Source organism: Panthera uncia, chromosome A2, assembly GCF_023721935.1.
Source record: "Panthera uncia isolate 11264 chromosome A2, Puncia_PCG_1.0, whole genome shotgun sequence".
Lineage (NCBI taxonomy): Eukaryota > Metazoa > Chordata > Mammalia > Carnivora > Felidae > Panthera > Panthera uncia.
The window spans coordinates 141,349,961-141,373,336 of record NC_064816.1 but is presented as its reverse complement, the minus strand read 5'-3'; the positions used below and the strand labels follow the sequence as shown (position 1 = coordinate 141,373,336).

The window sequence follows — 23,376 nt, the reverse complement described above, 5'->3', positions numbered from 1 at the left end:
TTGATTCAACAGCCCCTTGAACAGATCCCTGATTGATACATGCATTGCAATCTGTTGAATTGAACTCTTTCTTCATCTCCTCCTGGCTAAACTATGAGCTCCTTGAGGTCAAGGACTGGGATTTATGTTTGTTCCCATTGCCTAGGATGGTGTTTAACATGTCACAAATGGTCAGGAAACATACAGAAGTAAATATTAAGTTTGAATGCCTAATATACAAAACAGGGGTATGTGGTAGTGGCGGGGGGGACCAATATATATATAACTCACGTGTCACTTTCAAGGAGCTTACTGTGTAGGAGGCAAACAGTACCTGCACAGAAGAAAAGTACAGGTAAAACTACAAGATAGAATTGCGTGCACAAAAAGCAGTGCCTTCAGGCTAGAGTTTGGGATTGGATTGATCTGGAAAGTCTTCTCTAAAGAGGAAAGACCTCAGTGGTAATATAAAGAAAGAAGAAGGTTCAAATGGTTTGAAGACGTGGGGAGAGGGTTTTAAGTATGGGGAATAAGAGAGAAAGTTCACTGTATTTGAGGAATAGGTTAAAGTAGAGGTTGATTGGGGCGCCTGGGTGGCTCAGTCGGTTAAGCGTCCGACTCTAGATTTCATCTCAGGTCATGATCCCACGGTTCGTGGGATTGAGCCCTGCATTGGGTTCTGTGTTGAAAGTGCAGAGTCTACTTGGTGTTCTCCCTCTCCCTCTCTCTCTCGCTCTCTCTCTCAAAATAAGTAAATAAACATTAAGAAAAAATAAAGTAGAAGTTAAGATATGGTGACAAGGTCAGTGTATGTACAGGGAAGTCACAGGTTGAAAAAAAACAAATTGGAGCAGATCGGTGCAGATTTTGTTGAAGCCTTTGTGCTCACTCCAACATAGAACACCTGAGCATTCTAGATTGCCTGTTCATCACAAATTCCTGTGTCTCCTCCAGAATCAAGAAAAGAATAAAACACTTTCAAAACGGAAGTTTTCAGTGCCAAGGAATCTCTCCTTCCTCAATGAACTAAGGTCTCCTGATGTCCTTCAAGGTATTATACACCAGATCTTTCCATTTTTAGTCTGGGTGTCATTTTTGTGTTTGTGTGATTTTGGTTTTTTCCACCCTGCGTTGCAGAAAAGCAACCCAAGATTTGTACCTTCCAGTTGGGTGGCTTCTTTTTATTTTAGTTTCAGTATCCGTGTGAATTGGACTCATGATTCCAGTAAATTAAAGGTGAGAAAAGGGTGAAAACCTCATTAGTCTATTACCCTTGAGGGAACTTTCAGAGTTTAGCTCAGTCTAGTCATAAACTCTAGACAATTGTCTTTAGGGTTTATGTCTAGACAACCAAACTAGGTATAAACCTTAAATAATCACTTATCGACATTCTCAACACTAAGGCAGATCTTTCCTCCAAACCCATGGGCTTGATAGGAGCTTGGGCTGAAAGACCTTATCAAAGTTCCTCCTTCATTACCAAGACCCCCATGATTTGATCCCACCTGACCTATCCACTTTTAGGTCTTGCTACTTAAAACAACAACAACAAATACCTTCCAGTCAGGTGACTTCACCCACCATCTTATAAGGCCCAGCTCAAGCTCCACATCCTTTGGGAAACATCCCCGTGAGCCTCACTGACCTCTCTTCTCGAAATAGTGGCTTGTCCACCGTCAACTTTTATCTTCCATTTTAAATTGTTCATATCAAAGAAATATAGCAACTTCCTGCCACCCCCTCCCACACCAACATATACACACCCTTTCCCTGGTTTTATAGACCTAACCTATGAGAGGGTGGTTGTATTGAGAGGGGATGTAAATTAAAGCATGGCTGCTCTCCAACTCTCTCCCACGACTAACCCGTGAATGGATTTTACTTCAGGTCTTTATGTAGGAAAATTCTTCGCGCTGTCAAAAGGAATTAGAATATTATCTTTAAATCATTTGGTTAACTCTCTCCACTTTTACAAATGAGGAAATTAAGGCCCCAAGAGGTGAAATGACTCACCTAATGTACTAGCATGTATTTGTCCTTTCTATTTCACACTTAACAGTCACTTCCTCCCCCCACCCACCCCTTCCACTCCGCCGTTTACCACCTAAGTTCTTGAGGACAAAAGTCATCATGTCTTGTGCATTCTCTGCATTCACAACAACACCTACCAGCCTTGTTTCCAAAACAGGATCAAGAACGGGGCTGGACACACAGTGTGTGCTAAGGAAGAAATGGATTGAATTGAGCCCCTACAGAACCTGGACTCTTTGGAGACACTGACTTTGGCCTCTGGGTGAATACTTGCCTTGGATTGACCCACTTAGCAGTGAACAGCGATGGGCCAAAAGAGACAAACCAAGTGTGTACTTTTCTTTGCCCAACTAATTTATAAGGACGATTTTATACAAGCATTTGTTGTAGTCCCTATCACTCTGAACAGTACTAGTCACAGAGTAGACTCATTAAAAATGTTTTAGGGGCACCTGGGTGGCTCAGCCGGTTAAGCGTCCAGCTCTTGATGTCGGCTTAGGGCATGAGCTCACAGTTTGTGAGATTAAGCCCTGCATCGGGCTCTGCACTGACAGCACGGAGTCTGCTTGGGATTTTCTGTCTCCATCTCTCTCTGCGCTTCCCCTGCTCTCTCTCTCTCTCTCTCAAAATAAAAAAAATGAACATTAAAAAATATTTTAATTGACTGACTGTCCTCAGATCAAAAACCGGATCTTGGTCTGTGTTTCGTGCAGCAATGAGAATAGAGTTGTCAAAAGTAAAGCACCAGACTGTCCTTGGTGGACACTGCTGGGCTGTAGGAGAATTTCCCCCACAGCTCTATGCCTTAAATTGGCATAAAGAGTATCTGGGATCCTGTGCTGCCTTTGAGATAATAGAGAATCATTTTTTAAAAGTGCTACAATAAAGATTACAGTATATTATTATTAGATGACTTAAGATAGTAGGACACATAAAAAAGGTACCACCTTTAAGATGTTAAGTGGGGGATGAATTTATTTTGGTCTACCCACAATGTGTCACCTGCTCCCCTTGAGACTATTTTTAAGACGTCTGGCCTGAGTTAAGGATGGAGTTGGTAGCCAGCGACAGGTGGAAGTGAGCCATGCTTGGATGGGACTTGATACTGGATTGGGGATGATTCTTACCATCCTACAGCAGTGGACCCGCCAACTACGTAGCTTGGCTATTTCTGTTTTTCTTAGTTTGGTCCTTACACGGCCACCCTCGTTTTTATTTATTTTTATTTTTTTATTAAAAAAAATTTTTTTTAATGTTTTTATTTATTTTTGAGACAGAGAGAGACAGAGCGTGAGCAGGGGAGGGGCAGCGAGAGAGGGAGACACAGAATCGGAAGCAGGCTCCAGGCTCTGAGCTGTCAGCACAGAGCCCGACGCGGGGCTCGAACTCACAAACCTCGAGATCATGACCTGAGCCAAAGTCGGACGCCTAACCGACTGAGCCACCCAGGCGCCCCTGCCACCCTCATTTTTAGAGGAGAGAGGTCTACTTCAGGTAGTCCCAGGCTTCTATTTAATGTAAGCTAGTTAATACCCGAACAGGAATTATCTCCAAGGAGGAAGCAGGCCATTTATTTTAATCCTTAACCCAGTCTTACTGATGAGCATCTTTCCCTATGTTCAGGCAGTAAATGGGTTTAAGTGGAATTAGTCATGGAATCTAAAATATGGAATCTAAAACACTTTATTACTAAATATTGCAACTTCTGCCTCCCTCCCTCTTCTCGCCAAAAGGAACTGGTATCTGGGCAGGGGATCTGAAACTAAGAGAAAACACAGAGTATGAGAATATTTGCCATTCATGATTTTTACCATCTTAGTTCTAGATAGAGAAACTTAGATGTGGTTAGGTACAAGAGGGAGCCAGTAATCCAAGCATAGTCATTCAGAATTGGAAATTTAGTTGTGAAGTTCCACTAATAATGTCCCTTTTCATGGAATCATTAGTTAATTATTGGCAAAGGTAGAGCCATTTCCCTGTGGAGAAGAGTAGGCAGGTAGGCATTCAAAATAGTAGGTCGTCTTGAAGGATATTATAAAGGTCCAGGTGCCCAAAAGAATGTCCTTAAGCTGTCTAACACCCTTATTTTTGAAGAATTCAACTTATCAGGTATCATCATATCTCCAAGAGGTCCCACTTGCTGAACTCACTGAACTGAAGTTTTGTTCCCCACCCCCCCCCCCCACCAGAATGCAGGCTGGATAATAACAAATCCTATATGTGCATATTCAATTAGTGACCACCCAAACTGGGCTCCTCTAAGTCGGGCTCCCAAACTTTGTTGAGGGAGATTGAGAATATGCCAAGGACCAGGCCTCTGAGCAAGCAAATACCATTGGATTTTCCGCTTTTTCAGGTTCCAAGATGCCGTATCAAGGACTCCAGGAACCAGCTCGGTTAAACTTGAGAAAGGGATAGGGGTTGATAACGATGAGGTAAGAAAGAGCCTTAGTAAATGTGTATGTATAGTCTTTCTTTGGAGTTACTCTGAGTACTTTGGAAGTGGGGTTCACAGACCTCCTGTTGAAGAGCAAGACGGTCAATGTTTGTACAGACAGCAAGGGTAATTTATCCTAATTTTATGAAAGGGAAACAGAGACATAGAAAAGAGACAGGGATGTATCCGCGACAAATCAGGGCTAGAAGCCAGGGACCATAAGCCTATCTTAGAAACCCTACTTAGCTAGGCTTAATGGCCACCTCTTGCAGCAAAACTCCATTGGATGGTTTGGTTGCTTCCCCAGGTTTTTCATATTCAAGTGAATTTTCCAGGCCAACTTTTATTTTACCAGCCACGATAGTACAATTCAACATAAAACTAAAAACATATTCCACTTGGGACACTCCCGTGGGCTTAGTCAACTGCCGTAGACTCATTTGGAGCTGAGATGCAACACTTCAGAAAAATTCAAGAGTGAAAACATTTTCCTTTGAGATTTCCCCCCCTAAAATTAATTTTTAAAAAAACCTACAAGAGAAAAGTCTTCACATCTTTCTCTCACGTTTTCCTGAGATTTCTGTGGTTCTGAATATATGTAGCATATCTGTGAAGTGGACTATTCCTAATATATCTTTGTTTTGAACAAAGGGATTTCAGTTTTCCAAAAATTAAATCATTGCATCTCTGGATTTATTGCTTCCCATTGTTCCTAATGGAATGTATGGCATGGCTCTGATAGGCCTCCTCCTAGTCCACATTCCCCCCCCCCAACCCCCACCCCTGGTCATTGCCAGCTTCTGGCATTTTCCTCTAGGAACACAACACCTTCCCCCATTGCACGGTTCTGTCCCATCCTTACACCTTCCCTCTTTTCCATTCACATCCACACTTTCCTCACCTCTCAGTGCATGTTCTGTTTCCTCTGCGCCCCACCTTACCATATCACCTCCTCGGGGGCATGGCAATCCTTGGAAATGTTGGTCCACACACAGGATTGTGACTCCTCCTCTTTTTCTGATTTCCGATTATGCCAAGCCCAAAGGAGGTAACTCAGCTTTCATTTCCTTCCGTCCTCATCCTTTTGACTCATCTGTGGATAAGTTAGGGCTGAGCTAGAGGCCAGGCAGCAACACCGGGGTCAGCGAAGGCGATGCAGAAGGCCCGGCGACTGTACGACCAGACGCGACACCCCAACAGTCTGTCCTTCACCAGCACGTCCACCAGACACGACCCTCCAACAGTCTGCCAATCACCAGCACGTCCACCAGCAGAGAAATGCAAAGCGGTGGACAAAAGCATGACCGACATTCAATTATTTTTTGCCATCACTTCTGGAAGAATCGTGTGCTGTCGAAATATTCAAAAAAAGCAAAATGCACCGTTGTTTCTCTCTTCCTCTGTGTGTCTGCTTCCAGCTCGGCAGGCAGTGATCCCTAGGGCTCCCTTGCACCACAAGCCTTCGGTTGTTGCCCTTTTGTAACTTGCTTTTCTCCCGAGAGCGTGTCCTCCCTGTTGATTTTCACTAGATTTCACCCCTATAGAAATGGAAAAGGCAGAAGGAAGAGGTGCGATCCCTTGGAGTGATTTGTCCCCATCTGAACTTTAATGCTGCCCTTTACCCACTTCCCTCCCCCACAGCTTTATCTGACATTCATAATAAAGCAGGCCCACCTTTTCCACGTACAAGCTTCCCTGTCAGGATGCCTCGGAACGTAGCTCTCCTTGCTGTGGCCGCATCCCGGGATCCCAGGGTACAAAACTGGGAGGACTTCGTTCTTCTGACCGGTTTTTAGGGTCAGCCTAGGGTGAGGTGAGGTAAGGAACGGAATGCTGTTTAGGACAGGTGCAACTTGAAACTCCTGATCTCAATTATTGTCTCTAGATTTTTGATGCAGTCGGGCCTTCAAAATTTGTCCTGAAGAACCTTCAGGAATACACAGTCCATCCAAATATGGTAGGTGGAAAAAGCATTCATCCCCGCCAAGATCCTTAAGGGTTCAGCAGCAGGGCCACTGCTAGGGTATCCCAAATGCCTCCTGGTGCTGCCAGCTTCTGTGACCGCGCAGACTCCTGGGACAGGAAAGCAGGGCTGTCCTAGGACACCAGGCCTGTGGCAGTGCTGGGTTCGGTGATAGGGAGGGACGAGGGAGGAGGTGGGAAGGGGGTGTTGGCTGCAGCTGATCTTTTTTTTTAAGTGGAGAAAACCTATTTCTAATAGGAGGTATTCTATTCTCTCCCTCGCCAATCCTCTGCCTCCCTCCTAGGGATGGAAAAGCAAATTTAGCGGGACCGCCCCTTCCCCCATCACGTCTTAAATGACACGCAGTCTTTTGTGACTGCTTCTCCTTTATAAGGTCGTGCTTATTATGCATGTTAATGTGGTTGTGCCTGTGGAGAACTCTTGGTGGGTGGGGAGATGGAGAGAGGGGCTGTGTTGGTATCCTGGAACAAGGAAGGAGCTTTGGTGCCTGGCAATCTCTCCCTTTGCCTCAAACAGACTTGTAGAGAAGACCACCTAGGTTTGACATGGAAGCTTCTGTTTGCCCCATTGTGTTGGGCACGACGTTACACTTTTTCAGAAGGACTAAGTCATCTTGCTCCTTTTATGTGGGAACCTTCCCTCCCATCTCACTTCCTCACCCCTTCGTCTATTTGTGGGGAATGTTCTGAGGGCAGAGAGGCACAGAGGGCTTCAGACGTTTTCTGTAAAACCAAGCAGATTTCTGTAAAATCTGCTTCAGAGCAGATTTGTCCGGCCCCTGTGCAGCGTCTGTCCCTCCCCCACAGAGGCTGAAGACTAGCCAATTGATTAATCTTCTCTTGATCTAATCCCTTTGTCTCTCTGGAAACCTCTGTGTTGCTCAGGCCCAGTACTATGAGCCTTTGAAGCCCACTGCCCTGCAGAAATTCCTGGCTCGAAACGGGAAAATCAGAAGCTTCACATTAAAAGTAACAGAGTATGATCAGGATAAGACCTTACTGATTATGACCAACAACCCACTTCCCTGCCCATTCGACCAGCAAGGAAAGAACATCGCACCCAAATACTTTCCCGAAGAATTGCTGCTCAAGGTAATGGCGCCTGGGGAAGCTTCCTGGCACCCTGAGGAAGGACCCTGAGGAGTCAGGAGGTGGCTTGAAGAAGGAATTAAGTTAACGTGGAAGATGGCCTCAGGAGCCATCTTCTTCCTTCTTCTGCCTTGCTGTGTATCGCACACACAAAGAATCTGGAGAGGCTCAGGACCAGAATTGCACAAGCTCGTGTCATGAAACTCCACTGCGTGGAGAAAAGAGGGTCCTAATTAGAAACTGTTCCTCCCTGGCCAAAGACATTTAGTTTGTAATTCCCCAAAGGTGAACTAGCCACTGGCTTTCGGGTTGAGGGTAAAGTGGCAAAGGATAAATCAGGATATGAGGAACGAGGAACAGAAACAACTAAACGGGAGATGGGGAAAGGATTATGCTTTATACCCACGGCTTTGGGTGTCAGGAGAAGGGGAGAGGAACACAGCAGAGGATGTACCATCACAACAGCCAGACATTTGGGGCTCGGTTCTACACTGCAGAAGTTCACGTTCAATCCGGTAAACAGTTGCTGAACATATGCTAAACAAAGAACTAAGATATAAGGATGCTTTCAGGACAGTTTCTATCTTGAAGGAACTTGGAGACTAGTAGGAGAGACTGATCAATAAATGAGAAATAGAAAAGTTATTATAATATACCAGGATATATGGATAATACAAGAATATGCAAGATATAGAACTCACATAGAGATTAGTATCTTTGTCGGAGGAAAGGCAGTGATCCGGGAGGTTTTACAGAGGATATGATCCTTGGCAAAAGGACAGGAGAATACCCCCATCAGAGGGAAAGGCAGACACATGAAGACACAAGGAAGTGAGGAGCACTTATGGAGATGTAAGAGCGTAAATGGCAGGACTTAAAAGGCACACTCAAATCGGCATTTTTAGAAAGACCGTTTTTTGGAGGAGAAAGTTGTGTTCATTGGGGAAGAGATACAAATCAGAAAGATTCATTGTGATGAAGCTAAGGGGAGAGATGCTGAAGAATTGAACTAAATTAATAGCCGAGGAAGTGAAGAAAATCAATTTAAAAGATATTTAGGAATCGGGATCTAAAAAAGATCTTGACAGCCTTGAGAGCAGGCCTAATATAACAAGAAGAAATTAAATAAAGTGAAAGTGCAAACAAAAGAATCTAATTATCACAGAAATTACCTGAGACAGACCCTTGTAATACCAAGTGGTGAATTTGAGGTTAGTATTTCCTTAGTTGCTAGAGGAATGGCGGTAAAAGATTCCTCTCCAAATGGGGGAGAAAATGCTAATATGCAATGATATATGCTGAATATGGGCTAATTAATTCATTGCCCATGGTCTCTTGAGTCTCAGAATTTGTGCCCTTTGGATGTAAACTCAGTGGTTACTTCTCATGGTGATGGGTAATGTACAGCGAGAAAGGAACAAATGCCAGGCTAAGATTGTCCTGCTCAAGGTAGAGAAGGAAATACAAGACTATCATCTAACTTGATGCAAGACGAGCTTTCTTCCGACAGCTGGAACTTTGTGCAAATCACACGCAGGACCTGATCGTATTCATGAGCAAACTGTGCTACCAGTCAAATTGTATTAATAGAGTTAAGGCACCGATTGTCAAAGACTGACACCATGGTAGTTCTATGGACTATCAGCAACAAGTTCAAGAAGAAGGATATGCCCATCTAGAATGCTTCTTTCATATTCATACTGCAACCCACCCCCCTTTCTCTTGCCAAACAAAAGTGACGGTCTTTGGTGAGCCAAAGATCATACAAAGAAGAAGCATTCTTTTGCTATGCCCAGGCATGTGTGTTAGAAGAGGGTGGGTTCCGGTAGGCAAGCTGAAGAACGGAGATGGCATGTCTATAAGTGATTGCTATCCCCACAGTCCCTTCTAAGTGAAATGGCCCCACCATAGTCCATGAAGAAAAGGATGCCCTGAGAGATCCTCTTTTGTGCAACTGGCTGGGGACCTGAAGTGGGGGCAGGAGGGCACCCGAGCCAGTGAATCAAAATTCATAGGCTGATCGGTGACCTGCGGTGTAAATTGGTACCCCCAAATGAAAACAAACAAAAAACCCCCAAAGCCAGAAGCCAAACCAACACCAAAACCAGCCAACCTACCAACGACCCAAATGCCCAGGCCAAACAGAGTCCTCCTTCCATGCCTCTGGGTCTGGAAAAGGGGAAGATCAAGGTGGTAAGAGTGAAAGCTGACGGGGCAGGTAGAGAGAGGCCAGAAAAAAATCAAACCAGGAGGAGGAGGGTAGTGCAGCGACCACGAAAGCAGAGGAGGGGCAGGTTGAAGTTACAGGGAAGTAGAAACAAACAAGCAGAAGCTACAGGGAGGAGAAAGATACAGGGTAAAGGTAGGGAGTGAACACAGAGAGAGGGGGAAGCAGACAGGAAGAAAGTAGGAGACAGGCTAATGATACGGGGCTAGAGACGAGCTACACAAACTCACGCTGTTGTAGTCCTTAGCTAGTGCTGTTCTGGATTCCAAATACTTTTCCGTTCTGTTTTTCTGCTGTGAGATCTAGCTCTGCAGAGTTTCTGCTCTTTTTGTGGCCAGATTGTTAGCTATGACTTCGTTCCTAGGCACATGTGCTTTTTTAGAGTAAAATCTCTATTTGTTGAGGTAACGTGAACGGAAGTTCCTCCAACCTGGAAGAGCTTAAAGAGAACAAGTACAGCATTTAAAAGACATGGTTCAACAGGAAGTATTTTTAAAAAAATTTTTTTTTTAACGTTTATTTTTGAGACAGAGAGAGACAGAGCATGAGCAGGGGAGGGGCAGAGAGAGAGGGAGACACAGAATCAGAAGCAGGCTCCAGGCTCTGAGCCATCAGCCCAGAGCCTGACACGGGGCTTGAACTCACGGACCGCGAGATCGTGACCTGAGCCAAAGTCGGACGCTCAACCGACTGAGCCACCCAGGCGCCCTGGAAGTATTTTTTTTTAAAGAGGCTTTAAAATTCTATGAGAAGAAGCTCACTGTGTTGTCATTTAATTAGCCTAGTCATTCATTCGTTCTTTTGTTCATTCAACGAGTATTTATGGAGCACCTACTTTGTGCCAGGCACTGTTACGCGTAGTAGGGATACATCAGTGACTACCCCAAGGACTGCCTGAATGATGTTTAATTCTAGTGAGGTAGACAGACCATCAACACGCAAACAATCACACAGATACTATATAATGTGCTAAGTGCCATGACAAAGCAGGATAAGGGAATGAAGCACAATGAGCGTGAGAGACAATTTTAGATGGTGTAGTTAGGCAAGGCTCCTGGAAGAGGTGATGACATTTGAATAGAGTCTTTAACAAGGTGATGGTCCCACGGTTGCTAGCATATTGTTTTCATTTCAGATTGTCGCATATTAGAAAGAATATAAAGGGTTGCTTTCTCAAATGAGTTACGATGAGAAAAAGCAGAAGGAGAGGGAGCCCAAAGCCACATCGCATGAAAGAAAGTTCAAAATACTGGCAATGTTGAGCCTAAGAGAGGAGAATGAGCTTAGGAGGGACGTGATGGATCTCTTCAAATTCTTTAAAGACCCTGCAGAAGAGACATTGGATTTGTTCTGTTTGAGCTGCAGGGTCAAAGTTACAGGGAGATAGCTAACAGCTGAGCAAAGGTGAAACAGGTTGGGCTTTTAGGTGTAGGAAGATTGACCACTTACTTAGTATTAATATTGTGGAGGGGATTAGGGGGTCAGATGAATGGTTAGACTGGATGACCTTTAAGAGCTTTTCTGAAAGTCTTTGATTCTATGACCTTTAGTAATGATGAAATTATTACCTCACAAAACATCCCATTCTGTGACCTTTTCACTGCAGACAGAGAAGGGAATGTGAATGAGGCAGTCATCTTTGAGAAAGGAAGGTAGGGTCCCATGGATCTATCTCCCAATTTAGTACCAAATGCTTGGCTTCCTAAGCGATTCACTAATTGAATCCTTCTCAAAACTGGGTAAATTCCTCTGCTGTTCACTTCAAAGGGCCACTGGGCAAGTCCAGTCAATTACTTAGGAAACTGACCAAGCTTTGGACAAGTTTTTTGACAACAAAGCAAATAGGTACACCCGTTCCCACCCCCCGCACCCCCAGCCCTCATCTGTGGTTTACCTTTGCAGGGTTTCAGTTACCCACAATCAAATTGGGTATAATCTAATCAAGAGGGACTAATGCTAAGTCACAGTGCATACGCCATTCCCTCATTTCATCATGTAGGCATTTTACCTTCTCACATCACCACAGGAAGAAGGGTCAGTACAGTACGCTATTTTTAGAGAGAGAGACCACGTTCACATGACCTTTGTTACATTATAATTATTCTATTTTATTGGTTATTGCTATTAATCCCTCACTGTGCCTCATTTATACATTAAACGTTATCATATGTATGTATAGGAAAGAAAGATAGTATATGTCTAGGGCTTGGTACCCTTCATGGTTTTCGGCATCCACTGGGGGTCTTGGAATGTATCTTCCATGGATAAGGGGGTCTAGTGTTTTAGCCCACTCAGGGAACGGCTTCCTCTTCTTTTGGTTTCAGTCCCCACTTCCCCTCTCTGGCAGGGTTTGTCGCATCCTTTTAGAGGAATTGAAGCTTAGTCCGGGAACTTAGTTCAGTCCCAAGGGTTCAGCTTCCTCCTTCACTGACCCTTCTTCCCTCTGCTGCAGGAAGGTTACCAGCACAACCCCCCTGAGAACTTCTGCCTACCCCTGATGTCTCAGAAAAAAAAGTTAAGATCTGAGCTGAAACCAACCTTTCCTGTGACCCTGTTGGCTGATCCTACATCCAAGCAAGAACAGTGGTTTAGGTGAATATTTTCCTTCCTCCTCTCTTTTCCTTATTCATGCTGCTCTTTTCATCACAACTTAACAAAAACTTTTGATTGTAGGAAATATATATAACTGCATAATGATGAGACAGCTTCCCTACATGACCCCCAACCTCATTTAGACCCTAATGAGAGTTAATAATGCAAAACTAAGGTTTTTCACTAAGAATGATTTTCGAGAGTGACAAGAAGTACTCAAAGATCTCTGTGAGAAAAAGAACAAAATTTTCTCTTAGGGCATATAAAGGGCTGCAGTTTAGGAACAAGGTGCTGTGAGATTTCATTTGAAATGAGTTATAGGAGCAGCCCACATCTAATTTGGGGAAGAGCTAAGAGATTCTGGAGTTCCTGCACAGGTTTACAATGCTAGGTTCTAGAAACTTCCCTTCCACGGAGCAATACTCCCACCAATGAACACCATCTAGTCACTGTCCTTTCTTCTCCCCCAGAATCTGATAAAGTAGTGACTGGTTCCATTAACCCCCTGCCCTAGGATCTACTAAATGAGCTTTCTTTGTGAAGGTTTTCCACCTCCAATGATTTCAAAAGTGACGGGCAGTATATGAAGGTCTGTGCTTTGCAGAAACAGAAAAAAATGTACCCTCAGCTCAACTTTGCTTCAGTCTGTGAAAGAGATATGAAGAAAGCTGGTAAGCTTCTTTCTTTCAAAGCAATGGCTTACAGATCTGAGATGTGGGCAGGAGGCACAAATTTTGGGGGACAAGAGAAAAGGGCAAATCAACAAGTCTCATGGAGGTTCTGGAGACTATTTTTTCTCATAGCATGGAAGCTAACAACTGTTAAGAGGCCCAGGTGGCATTAGGCTTTGGATCCCATATAAACCCTCAAATTTCAAGAAAGCTCTAGTGTGGTGTTTCCCAGACGACATCACCTACCACTCTAATAGTTTTGGCCATATTGATGTGTTATTTGCCCTTATTCATATAATGTTTTTCTTTAAAGGGTTTTTTGTTTTTTCTTTTATTTATTTATTTATTTATTTAGAGAGGGAACGAGGTTGGGAGGATGGGGGGGGGGGGAAGGGCAGAAAGAGGGAGAAAGCGAGAATCCCAAGCAGGCTCAGTGCTATTAGCACGGAGACTGAGACGGGGCTCGAACCCACCAACCATGAGATTACCACCCGAGCCGAAATTAAGAGTTGGATGCTCAAGTAACTGAACCACCCAGGCGCCCCTGTTTGTTTTTGTGTGTGTGTTCTGTCCTAATACTACATCACTGACATCATGGGCTTGATATACTAGTTACATTTTTTTTTCTGACATACACTTAGTCAAATTTATAATAATTAAAAATTAAATGTAAATTGGGTAGATCATTAACAGGCAAGAACCTGTTAATGATCTACCCAATTTACATTTCTGAACAGAACACTTAATATCTCAGTCTGCAACAATTATTAGATTTCTGGCGACTTTACAGTTTCCCTCAAGAAAAGTGAGTACATACTTACTTTACATAACAGTATCTGAAGAGGCCATTGTGGTGCTTTCCCTAAAGAAAGGGTCTGTGGAGTTGAAACAATGTCTCCACTTCAAGCAAAGGACACCGCCAGCCAGCCCTCCTTCTGCCAGTAGCCAATCACTTTCCTTGTTTACCAGGCATCCGAATAAAGATTACACAGAGAAGGTTTGGATGGGGCCTGATTAGGAGGCTGTCCAGGAGTTAGAGGACAGGGCCCGAATTAAGGCGATCGCAGTAGGAATAAGGAAGCCGAGTCAAGGGATATTTACAAGGCATAACGCATCCAAAAAGTGGGGAGGGATGGAAGCAAGAGGAGCCCGCCATGGAAGCTTCCAAGAACAGGCAGACGTTAAAAGAGAATCTGGATAAAGTGATGACACTGAAACCAAAGGCAGTAACATTTTCTTAGTTACACTCTCAGGAGAACTGAAAACCACCTCCACTTTAGGAAAAGACTAAGAAGAGTATGAATACAAGTGAATGCACCTTAGTAAGAGTTACCTGGGTGTCCACATGGTTGCAGAAGGAATCATTTGAAAGGGGCGGGATGAAACAGGGAAGACTAAACTGGCAGTGTTTTAAACTGGGTTTTGATGAAGGGAAGGAATCCAGAACTATAAATAAAGAAGGTTGGGCATGGTAGTCCGTGATCCGAACTTTACCCTCTCGCTAAGAGTAAAGACCAGCTTTCTGGTCCCTCCAAGTGGGTCTCTTTCTTGCCTCACATTGGGTGTCCTTCCAGATCCTCTGGATGTGCACATTCACTAAGGTGCCCTGTGCTTTGTTAACAGCAGTCGCCAAGTCAGGGAGTGACATGCCGACTTCCAAGATGATTTGGGAACCACTAACCCTTTCATCGCTCCTGGAAGAGAAACCCACCACAACTGTGCCAGGAGAGAACGCCTTCCGCAATGGAAGGGCCCAGCAGTGGATTATAAAAAACGCCACTGTCATCAAGTGAAAACAAATCCTCCAGGCCTCTCGCTTCGGTCTCCAGAGACTAAGGGGCCTGCGGAAGTCGCCATCCACGACGTGCCAACCAAATAAAATCGCATTCTGCCCGCTCCGGGCTTGGGTTGCCCTGTGGCTGGCTGGGTGGGCCGGGGCCAGCCCCAGCTCAGACCCGTGGCGGTAGGGGCCAGGACGCAGCCCCGGGGGCCCAGCGCCTGGCCCCGCCTCCGCCCGGCTGGGGGAGGAGGAGAGGGCGTGGCCGCGTCCCCAGGGGACAAGAGCGGCCGCGACAGCCGGGGAAGGGCGGGCCTTCTCCCCGAGTGACGGGACGGCGACCCAACCGGCTCCAGAGCACGGGGCCGGCCTTCCTGCAGCCTCTTCCGCTCGCCGGCTGCGGCGCCTGGGACGGTTGCGGTGGGTCTGGGCGCTGGGAAGTCGTCCAAGATGATTAAAAAATTCGACAAGAAGGACGAGGAGTCTGGTACGCGCTGGGCTTCTGACGCCCACCCTCCGCCGCGGGGGCCCCTTCCTCGCCCGCCGCCACCTGCTCTTGGGGGCCGCGGACCCGAAGGCGTGGGCGCCGGTGTGCCAGGGGGCCGGAGTTGGAGCCCGCTCCTCCCTCCGCCCGGCTCCGCTCTGCTGCAGCCGGGGGCCTGCCCCTAGCCCCTCCCCCGGGCGCCGGAGCCTCCCCTCGGGTCGCGCGCTCCCGCCCCGCGCCCGCGCGCCGCTTGGGCAGCTCGGCGGCCCCGCCCCCCGCTCCCGCCCCCTCCCCTGGGCGCAGCCCCTCGGAGCCGCCTCCGCCGCGCTCGCCTGGGGTGGGCTGCCCGCAGAGGAGGCGGACCCACGGCGCGTGGCGGAGGGAGTGGGTGCGCGCGTGGGCGAGGCGGGGGGGCGCTGGTAGGGGGAGGCCCAGAGTGGGTCTGGGCTCGATGGGACTTGTGTGTGTATGAACTTGGAGGCGTCTTGTACCTTCCAGTCTTCCCAGGGGGGTTAAGACTGCCCCCTGGTACATCGGTCGTTTAATGCTCCGGCATCCAAAAGTCAGTTGCGTTCTTGATAACCCGTCTTTGGTCCAGAGCAAATGGGGAAGATGTCAAGCCACCTAAAAACAACAACAAAAAAACCCCAATCCCCAAACCCAAAGCCCTCAATGTTTGGTGCTCTCCCGTGGTGTGGTAGAGGTTTGGGTTAGTAAATCTCCACGGCCCCTTTCAGCTTTGTAGGATTCCTTGCTAAACTCTTTTCTGCCTGGCAGAAATTGTTGGAAACACCAAAGATAGTGCCTGCCTTTAGGGAAATCCAAAGGGCCCTACCACAATCTCATTAATCTTAGCCGTGTGCACATGACATATACTTGTAACATTCACGTAAAAAGAGGACAGGGAAAGAAGACACTCGTTTTGGGCAGAGTTCCTGCAAAACAGAAGTACGAGATCTTATAAGGATAGCAATGACAGCTAGTACCAGGATCAAAATGATTTTATTCAGTTTATATGCATAATAGTAATGGTTGTCACTGTGATACCCAAATGGTCACTTCGCTTAGGTGAGATACCCCAAGCAATCAATACCCTTCTGTAGATAAGTTTGTCTAGGACAGCTGTTAAAGACATTTTTTGTTTATGATATAGGTAGTGGCTCCAATCCTTTTCGGCATCTGGAGAAGAGTGCTGTCTTACAGGAGGTATGACTTGGAACTGTATTGTGTGTGTGTGTGTGTGTTTAAGTTATTTATTTTTGAGGGAGAGATAATATATATATAGAGAGAGAGCACCAGCGGGGGAAGGGCAGAGAGAGAGAGGAGGACAGAGAATCCGAAGTGGGCTCTGTGCTGACAGCAGAGAACCCCATGGGGGACTCAAATTCACAGACCCTGAGATCATGACCTGAGCCAGCACCCTGTGTTCTTTCTTTTCTATTCCATTTTAGATGGTGGGCAGAGAGCTGCTTGAATACTATGATCAAAATTAAGAATTGAAGAATATAATAGCTGTGTTCAGAGAATATAGACTTGAGGGGAAAGGAAGAGGGGTTACTTAATCAGAAGCCGGTCTAGAATTTATAGAAATGCAAAATCATGTAGACTCTGCTACGTGGTGATAATTTTAAATACAAGGCTAAAGAGGTGTTTAGTGTAAGGTTACTGAAGGAAGTTGTGGACATTAATTGTTTTCAAATGGTGTAGATAAATACTGTGATTCTTACTTAACACATAAAGCCCATAAAATTGACGGACTAGATCGAAGGGAAGGAGTTAGTGTAGGTAGAAAGTCAAGGCCATATCTAATCATGTATCATATAGTATGATGAATTGAAAACTGTAAACAACATTATTTGGATATTGTGATTAAAATATGTTTATTTTATGTTTATTAGACTATGTCTGTTTGATTACAGTTGATTTTTTGCAATCCGTGATAGAAATCTGTGATAGAAAATATACTAGTGTAACAATGCTTTTTGTCCCCATAGGCTCGTATATTCAATGAAACACCCATCAATCCAAGAAGATGTTTACATATTCTTACAAAGATTCTTTACTTACTGAACCAGGTAGACTATTTTGATTTTCTTCAGATTTGTTTCCTGGAATAACATGCAGTGAAGCACTTTCTGGAAAGTATCGTTATTTATTTTTTTAAATTCACTTAATTTAAAAGTCTGCAGTGTTTGATTAAGGTAATGATATGTAAAACTTCTTGAGGACAAGGATTATGACATACGTCTGTTTTATTCATGAGGTTCCAGACCAGCCAAGCACATGGTAGATTCTCAACATCAATTTGAATTTAACAAGCATTAGTTCATGTTAAAGCGTGTTGTTTAGATTTGTTCAGAGGTCTTTGTGTCCCCCCAAAAATGTAGTACAAAATCTTCGACAAATTCCAAATAGACATTTTACCTTTTTTTGAGGGGGAGGAATATAATAGTGATGTTTTTCAAGCTTTGATTTTAATAGATTTTATTTATTATCCCTACCGTACCATGGCAAGCAGAATGATTCTGAGTTTAACCATTTCGTGCCTTAATGTCCTTTTCTATAAATGGTGATTATGATAGTACCTGTTTTATAAAGTCGTAATGATTCAATGAGGTAATGAGTGTAAAGCATTGCGAATGGTCCTGGACACATACATTCAGGAACAGTTTTCATTCGGTCATTCAGCAAATATTTGTAATACACCTGCTGACTCCTATGCTGCTTTAGGCACTGGGGATGTAACAGAGGAAACCAAAAAAAATATTTGCTGTGATGGAACATAGATTCTGTTTGCTGTTATTGTTATTAATTTTGTTTTTTCTTGTGCTTTGGTTTGTTTTGCTTCAGACTAAAAAAGTGTCATGAAATGTCTAGGAGCTTAGAAGATGTGATTTTGTTTCTTAGATTCACACACACACACACACACACACACACACACAGAGACTTCCAGTGGTTTACATATGGTGGTAAGAAGACTATGGTTTCCAATTTGAATTCCATGAGAATATCTTTTACTTTCACTGTATTTCATGACTGAAGGCCTCATTCGGAGACTTAATGATTTGTAATTTGCAAATGGAGACTGAGCATCGAGTGCATACTTTTACATAAAATACATTCCTACACAAACATCCTATCCCTCCGTGGTACCACATTAGAAACATTTAAAGCCAAGTCTGTTTGATTTAATTTTTTGTAGCACACATTGTGTCCTTGACTAAATCCATTATATAAGCAGAGTTTCTTTCTTTCTTTTTTTTTTTTTTTTTTAAAGTTTATTTATTTTTGACAGAGTGTGAGCTGGGGAGGGACAGAGAGAGTGAGACACAGAATCTGAAGCAGGCTCCAGGCTCCCAGCTGTCAGCACAGAGCCCGATGCGGGCTTGAACCCATGAACTTGAATTCATGACCTGAGTTGAAGTCGGATGCTTAACTGACTGAGCCACCCACGCGCCCCTATAAGCAGAGTTTCCAGTAGATGAAGTTGGTGCAGAGTAGCATGTACTTTTTAAAATTTTTTATTTATCTTTTAATGTTTATTTATTTTTGAGAGAGAGAGAGGGAGAGAGAGAGAGAGAGGGAGAGAGAGGGAGAGGGAGAGAGAGGGAGAGAGAGAGACAGAGTACGAGTGGGGGAGGAGCAGAGAGAGAGGGAGACGGAATCCGAAGCAGGTTCCAGGCTCTCAGCTGTCAGCACAGAGCCCACATAGGGCTTGAACTCACAAACGGCAAGATCATGACCTGAGCCGAAGCAGGATGCTTAACCGACTGAGCCACCCAGGTGCCCCAAGTAGCATATACTTTTATATTGGCCAATGCCTCTTTGCTGAGCAACTCACGTTGAAACATTTAATTATGTTGATAAGGAAATTACCAGTATAATATGATAAACACAGTCAACTACGGAAACAGGTTTGGGAACCTTAGTTTAATCTTTTGTCTAGTTGTTGGTAATGCTTTATGGAAAAATACTTCTAAATTTCTACCGCAGTTGGCCTATTCATATATTCTAAATTTCAAGTCAAAAAGTAGGGACTTCGGGCCTGTTGATAGGACTGAAAAGTGCATGGACTTGTGTGTATTCCCTACATATTTATGAAAGAAAGAGGGGGAAATCTGTCGTTGGTGAGCAAGTTGGGTACTCTGATTTAAATGATTGTAGGGGCACCTGGGTGGCTGAGTGTCCCAGTTGGCTCAGGTCATGATCTTGTGGTTCATAGGTTTGAGCCCCACATCAGGTTCTGTGCTGACAGCTCAGAGGCTGGAACCTGCTTCGGATTTTAGAAGCAGGTTCCAGCCTCCCTCTCTCTCTGCCCCTCCTCCCCTTGTGCTCTGTTTCTCTCTCTCTCAAAAATAAACATTTAAAAAATAAATAAAAATAAATGATTGTAAATTCTTATACTTTGTCCTTCATCCTAAACTTTTAAAGTTTTTCATCAGAATCTGTTTATTCTTATAAACTCTTATTCTTGTAAATGACAAATAGATTGAAGTGATTGAGCCTAATGCCTTATATAGGATTGCTTTTAATGAAATTAAATATTGAAATGGTCATGTTTTAGGCGGTCTATAATCTGGAATTTTTGACTGTGAGTGAAACAGGTTATCTAGCATCTTGTGCCTTAAAAAAATGTTGTTCCCAGGCCAGCAGCATTTGCATCACCGGGAGCTAGTTAGAAATGCAAAATTTCAGGCTTCACCCAGAGCCACTGAATCAGATTCTGCGTTTTGGCAAGCTCCTCAGATGATTTATGAAGCGCAGTAAAGTTCTGATGCAAAGCATCATCCAAAGGCTTACTTTCATATAACTAATCTGGTTCCTGCCCTTTCAGTTGGTCCCTTTTTGCCATGTTTTCTAGGATTCCTAATATGTAGTTCTTTACAATTTAATATTTATTATGCTCTTATAATATGTCAGGCTTTGTGCTGGGCATTGGATTATGGAAATGGAAAAGGTGTGATCTCTGCTTGTAGGTGGTGTAGTAATAACATGCCATTCTGATTAGAAACTCAATTTGCTATTATTTTCTACCTCCTTGTAAATTGCAGTTCTCTAGGGAAATTAAAATAGTTCCTGCTAAAAGGTTAGAGACTACTATTCCAGAACTTTTATAGCATGGCTTGTGATACTAAATTATTTTAAATAAGGAGTGGGCAACATGGCCATGCACGTTTATAAATTGAAAGCCAGAAAAACAGCGTAGAGGCAGAATGTTTACAAAGAGATTTTCTTCCCGAGTTCTAAGAGACTTTTGCAGAAATAAAGAGAAATAAAGAGAAAATCCTTAGTATACTTTATTTAAGTGTAAGAAATTGTTTTAAATTTTCCTTAGGGTGAGCACTTTGGAACTATGGAAGCCACAGAAGCCTTCTTTGCAATGACTCGGTTGTTTCAGTCTAACGATGTAAGTCTTTTTATTTTATTCTTTTCGGCTGGAAAAACTCCTTTTATTCTTTTTCCTGGGGGAGCTTCGAATGGTCTAAATTGGGAAAGGTTGCTTGCAATATTTAACATTACTTAAAAATTATTTATCTTCATCAAAGTTTTCAATGTTCATTAAAGGCCACGTGAGTATGAGAGATGGATAGAATATAGCATAAAGCCATCCCCTCCCCCACCCCACATCTATCATACAGTCATAAAAGCCATTCCCATCCAGCTTGTGGCACGCCACGGCGAAAGTGGACTGGTGTGGAAGTCAGTGGACGTAACTACCACCTCTCTAAGTTCATAGTCAAGTTTCTGGTGAGCCTGGGGTTGCCGTTGGTCAGCGGGTCGGGCAGGGAAGAAGATGAGCCGGATGCACAGTGGGGAAGAGGACATGGGGAGGGAAAAAGAAGAGTAAGGACAAAGTAAAGCTCCCGGCACCTCAGCGTTTGTGTTTCTGCCGTAAGCCACCCCGACTCCCAGAGCATGATGGCCACAGCTTTACTTCCGTCTTCTAAATGTGGTGCGTATTTCTCTTTTGCCTGGCTCTAGCTCAGAACCTGCAGAGAAGGGAGTCTGGGGAGATCTATTTCCCACCTTTGTGGTGACATAAATTGTCCCAATCTTGCAGTGTTTTGGTATGTTTTGCATATCTTTCCAGGCCACGTTTTGTGCCCAACCCCCAGAAACCTGTAGGATGTGAGTGTGGTTAAGTGTCTGGGTAATGATAAGTTTCAGGAGGAGGTGACTCCTTACGAACATCAGCAGTCCCTTGTCAGGCAACTGTCTCAGTTGAGGCTTGTTACACACTCTTCAGGCAAAGGGAGACTCCTTTCCTCAGACAGAATAAAGAGCTGCTACTTGCCCAGGAGGCCTGGGGAGTTTAGGCTCAGCTTTCTCAGAATCTGCCCGTATGTCCCCATCCCAGTTCCCAGGGTCCCACTCCTTCCTGATCAAAGTCTTCCCTTTAACCTAAGATTCCCTGCAGGGTGGGTATTGATTTTGCATTATAACTCGGCCACACAGAGGATTTGCTTTTCAGAATTCTTGGCCCTGTGTCCACATGACACAGGCTTTCTATCAAGGCATTCTAGAAAATTTCTAGTCCCTCACCTAGACTTTGAGCAGTGAATTTAAAACTCTGGACTCATTTCTTTGACCAAGTTCTCCGGCGTCCTTAGAAGCAACTAACCCATTATAAGAACCCATGTTTACAATACATTCCATGGCAGCCACTACTGGGTTACCCAAGCCTTGTCTTCTATAGGTCCTTGAATCTGCTTCTCCAGGTCATGATTTAAGTACTTTGGCCCCTGCATGCCCTGGACTATGAGTATCCCCTTTACAACTGGAAATGGGGCCATTCATGCCTTTTATCAAATCAGAGAAGCAATTTCAGATTTCTATTGTTAAGGTCCCGTTTCCCTGTAATCACTTCCTATACCAGAAATTTGGGGCGAATTCAATCAGGGAAGCAGAACCGTCATGATTACCGTAGAATTATGTAGTAGGGAGTTAGACTAGAAAGCTCGGCATTTCAGGCTGCCGGAGGAGGGCCGTGGAGAGGGACTGGTGTAACAATTGTGGAAGGCTGCTGCCTCTTCGTCGCTCTGTGAATTTGTCGTGCAGGTGTCTGGTGGTGAATTTGCTCAGAGGGCTGGCAGTTGGGAGGGAGAGCTGGACATAGAGCAGAGAAAAGGGTGCAGGGCAGGGAAGAAACAGAAGGAGGACAAACTCGAAGCCTCTGGCACAGAGGTTGTGTTAAGCAAAGAAGGCATCCGGGCCCCTGGGTGGCTCAGTCTGTTAAGTGTCCGACTCTCGATTTCGCCTCAGGTCATGATCTTGCTGTCAGGAAATCGAGCCCCGCTTGGGGCTCTGTGCTGATGGTGCAGAGCCTGCTTGGGATTCTTTCTCTCTCAAAAAAAAAAAAAAAAAAAAAAAAAAAGAAGGCATGAAATAATTTTCTAGGAAATGGAATGGGGAAATGCAGGTTGTTAGAGAGTAGGAATGGCCCCTTGGAGTTAGTGGTCATGAATTGAACGTATTACTTGGTGGCACGGTGAGTGTTTTTCCCCAGCTGCATGCTTCAGGATGTGGCATAGAGCAGTTGGAGATTGGATTCAATCAAGGTTAGGGTTTTTGCCAGGTTAGTAAACGGGGGGAAGAGCAAGGAAGTTGAGTAATTGAACTATTAACTGTGGGATCTGGTTAGGAAGCAAGGACACGGGCTGACTGGAACAGTGAGAAGTTGATCGGATCGATGGGATCGTAGGTCATGAGGAAGTGAAAGGGTTGTTGGAGTCCAGAGCGGCGGCTGGGGAGTAAGTTGCTTAGAAATGAAATTGTGATGGGGGATACTGTTATACTGGTGGGGGCAACAGTGCAAGTGGGTGATTGCAAAAGGAAGGAAGGATCGGTGGAGACGCGGCCAATTCTACCGAGTAGTTAGCTTTAGAAGTATTGTCTGCATGGATATTAAAGTCACCTGCCATTATTACTGGGCTAATATTGGAGATTGTGGTGGCGAACATGGTACTAATATTTTTTTTTAAAAATAAGGCAAGTACCCGGAGGTCTGTTTATGCAACCGGGAGTGGTGACAGGTGATGCCGTCTAAAGGCATAAGCTTTACAGCCAGAGATTTTTAGGGCAGAACAAGGTACAGCGGAAGAAGGC

The 23,376-nt window shown here is 44.5% G+C and overlaps 2 protein-coding genes and 1 long non-coding RNA gene across 8 annotated transcripts in view; 2 read left to right on the top strand and 1 right to left on the bottom strand.

Moving 5' to 3' along the window:
* Nucleotides 1–920: 920 nt before the first annotated feature.
* Nucleotides 921–14,907, top strand: TSGA13 (testis specific 13). Of its 5 annotated transcripts, none has more exons than XM_049643013.1 (8): nucleotides 921–1,215; nucleotides 2,168–2,338; nucleotides 4,367–4,445; nucleotides 6,333–6,404; nucleotides 7,316–7,522; nucleotides 12,199–12,338; nucleotides 12,882–13,009; nucleotides 14,636–14,907. In XM_049643013.1, exons 2-8 carry the CDS (start codon nucleotides 2,316–2,318, stop codon nucleotides 14,800–14,802), a joined length of 816 nt encoding a protein of 271 aa, XP_049498970.1. In that variant the 5' UTR covers nucleotides 921–1,215; nucleotides 2,168–2,315; the 3' UTR covers nucleotides 14,803–14,907. The 5 variants fall into 5 exon arrangements, with proteins under 5 accessions (XP_049498970.1, XP_049498967.1, XP_049498966.1 ...); XM_049643010.1 differs by having other exon boundaries at nucleotides 923–1,030; nucleotides 14,633–14,907; XM_049643009.1 differs by having other exon boundaries at nucleotides 924–1,215; nucleotides 14,633–14,907.
* Nucleotides 3,691–11,277, bottom strand: LOC125930904 (uncharacterized). Of its 2 annotated transcripts, XR_007460297.1 has the most exons (5): nucleotides 11,196–11,277; nucleotides 9,977–10,185; nucleotides 6,122–6,250; nucleotides 5,349–5,985; nucleotides 3,691–3,772 (listed from the first exon to the last, which is right to left on the bottom strand). It is a non-coding gene; the product is annotated as an uncharacterized LOC125930904 (long non-coding RNA). The 2 variants fall into 2 exon arrangements; XR_007460296.1 differs by lacking the exon at nucleotides 3,691–3,772 and having other exon boundaries at nucleotides 5,236–5,985.
* Nucleotides 14,908–15,135: 228 nt separating the features above from the next.
* Nucleotides 15,136–23,376, top strand: part of COPG2 (COPI coat complex subunit gamma 2) — an 88,956-nt gene continuing 80,715 nt past the window's right edge. Inside the window, exons 1-4 of the mRNA XM_049642998.1 lie at nucleotides 15,136–15,273; nucleotides 16,424–16,476; nucleotides 17,265–17,345; nucleotides 20,606–20,677. Of these exons, the coding sequence (XP_049498955.1) occupies nucleotides 15,237–15,273; nucleotides 16,424–16,476; nucleotides 17,265–17,345; nucleotides 20,606–20,677 (243 nt within the window). The 5' untranslated portion in view covers nucleotides 15,136–15,236. The remainder of the gene's footprint in view (nucleotides 15,274–16,423; nucleotides 16,477–17,264; nucleotides 17,346–20,605; nucleotides 20,678–23,376) is intronic.

Coding starts and splice junctions, on each gene's coding strand:
- TSGA13 (XM_049643010.1), top strand. CDS start 2,316: ATGGGCCAAAAGAGACAAACCAA. Junction 2,339..4,366: donor GGCCAAAAGAGACAAACCAA/GTGTGTACTTTT, acceptor CCGCTTTTTCAG/GTTCCAAGATGCCGTATCAA. Junction 13,010..14,632: donor AAGAGATATGAAGAAAGCTG/GTAAGCTTCTTT, acceptor CTTTGTTAACAG/CAGTCGCCAAGTCAGGGAGT.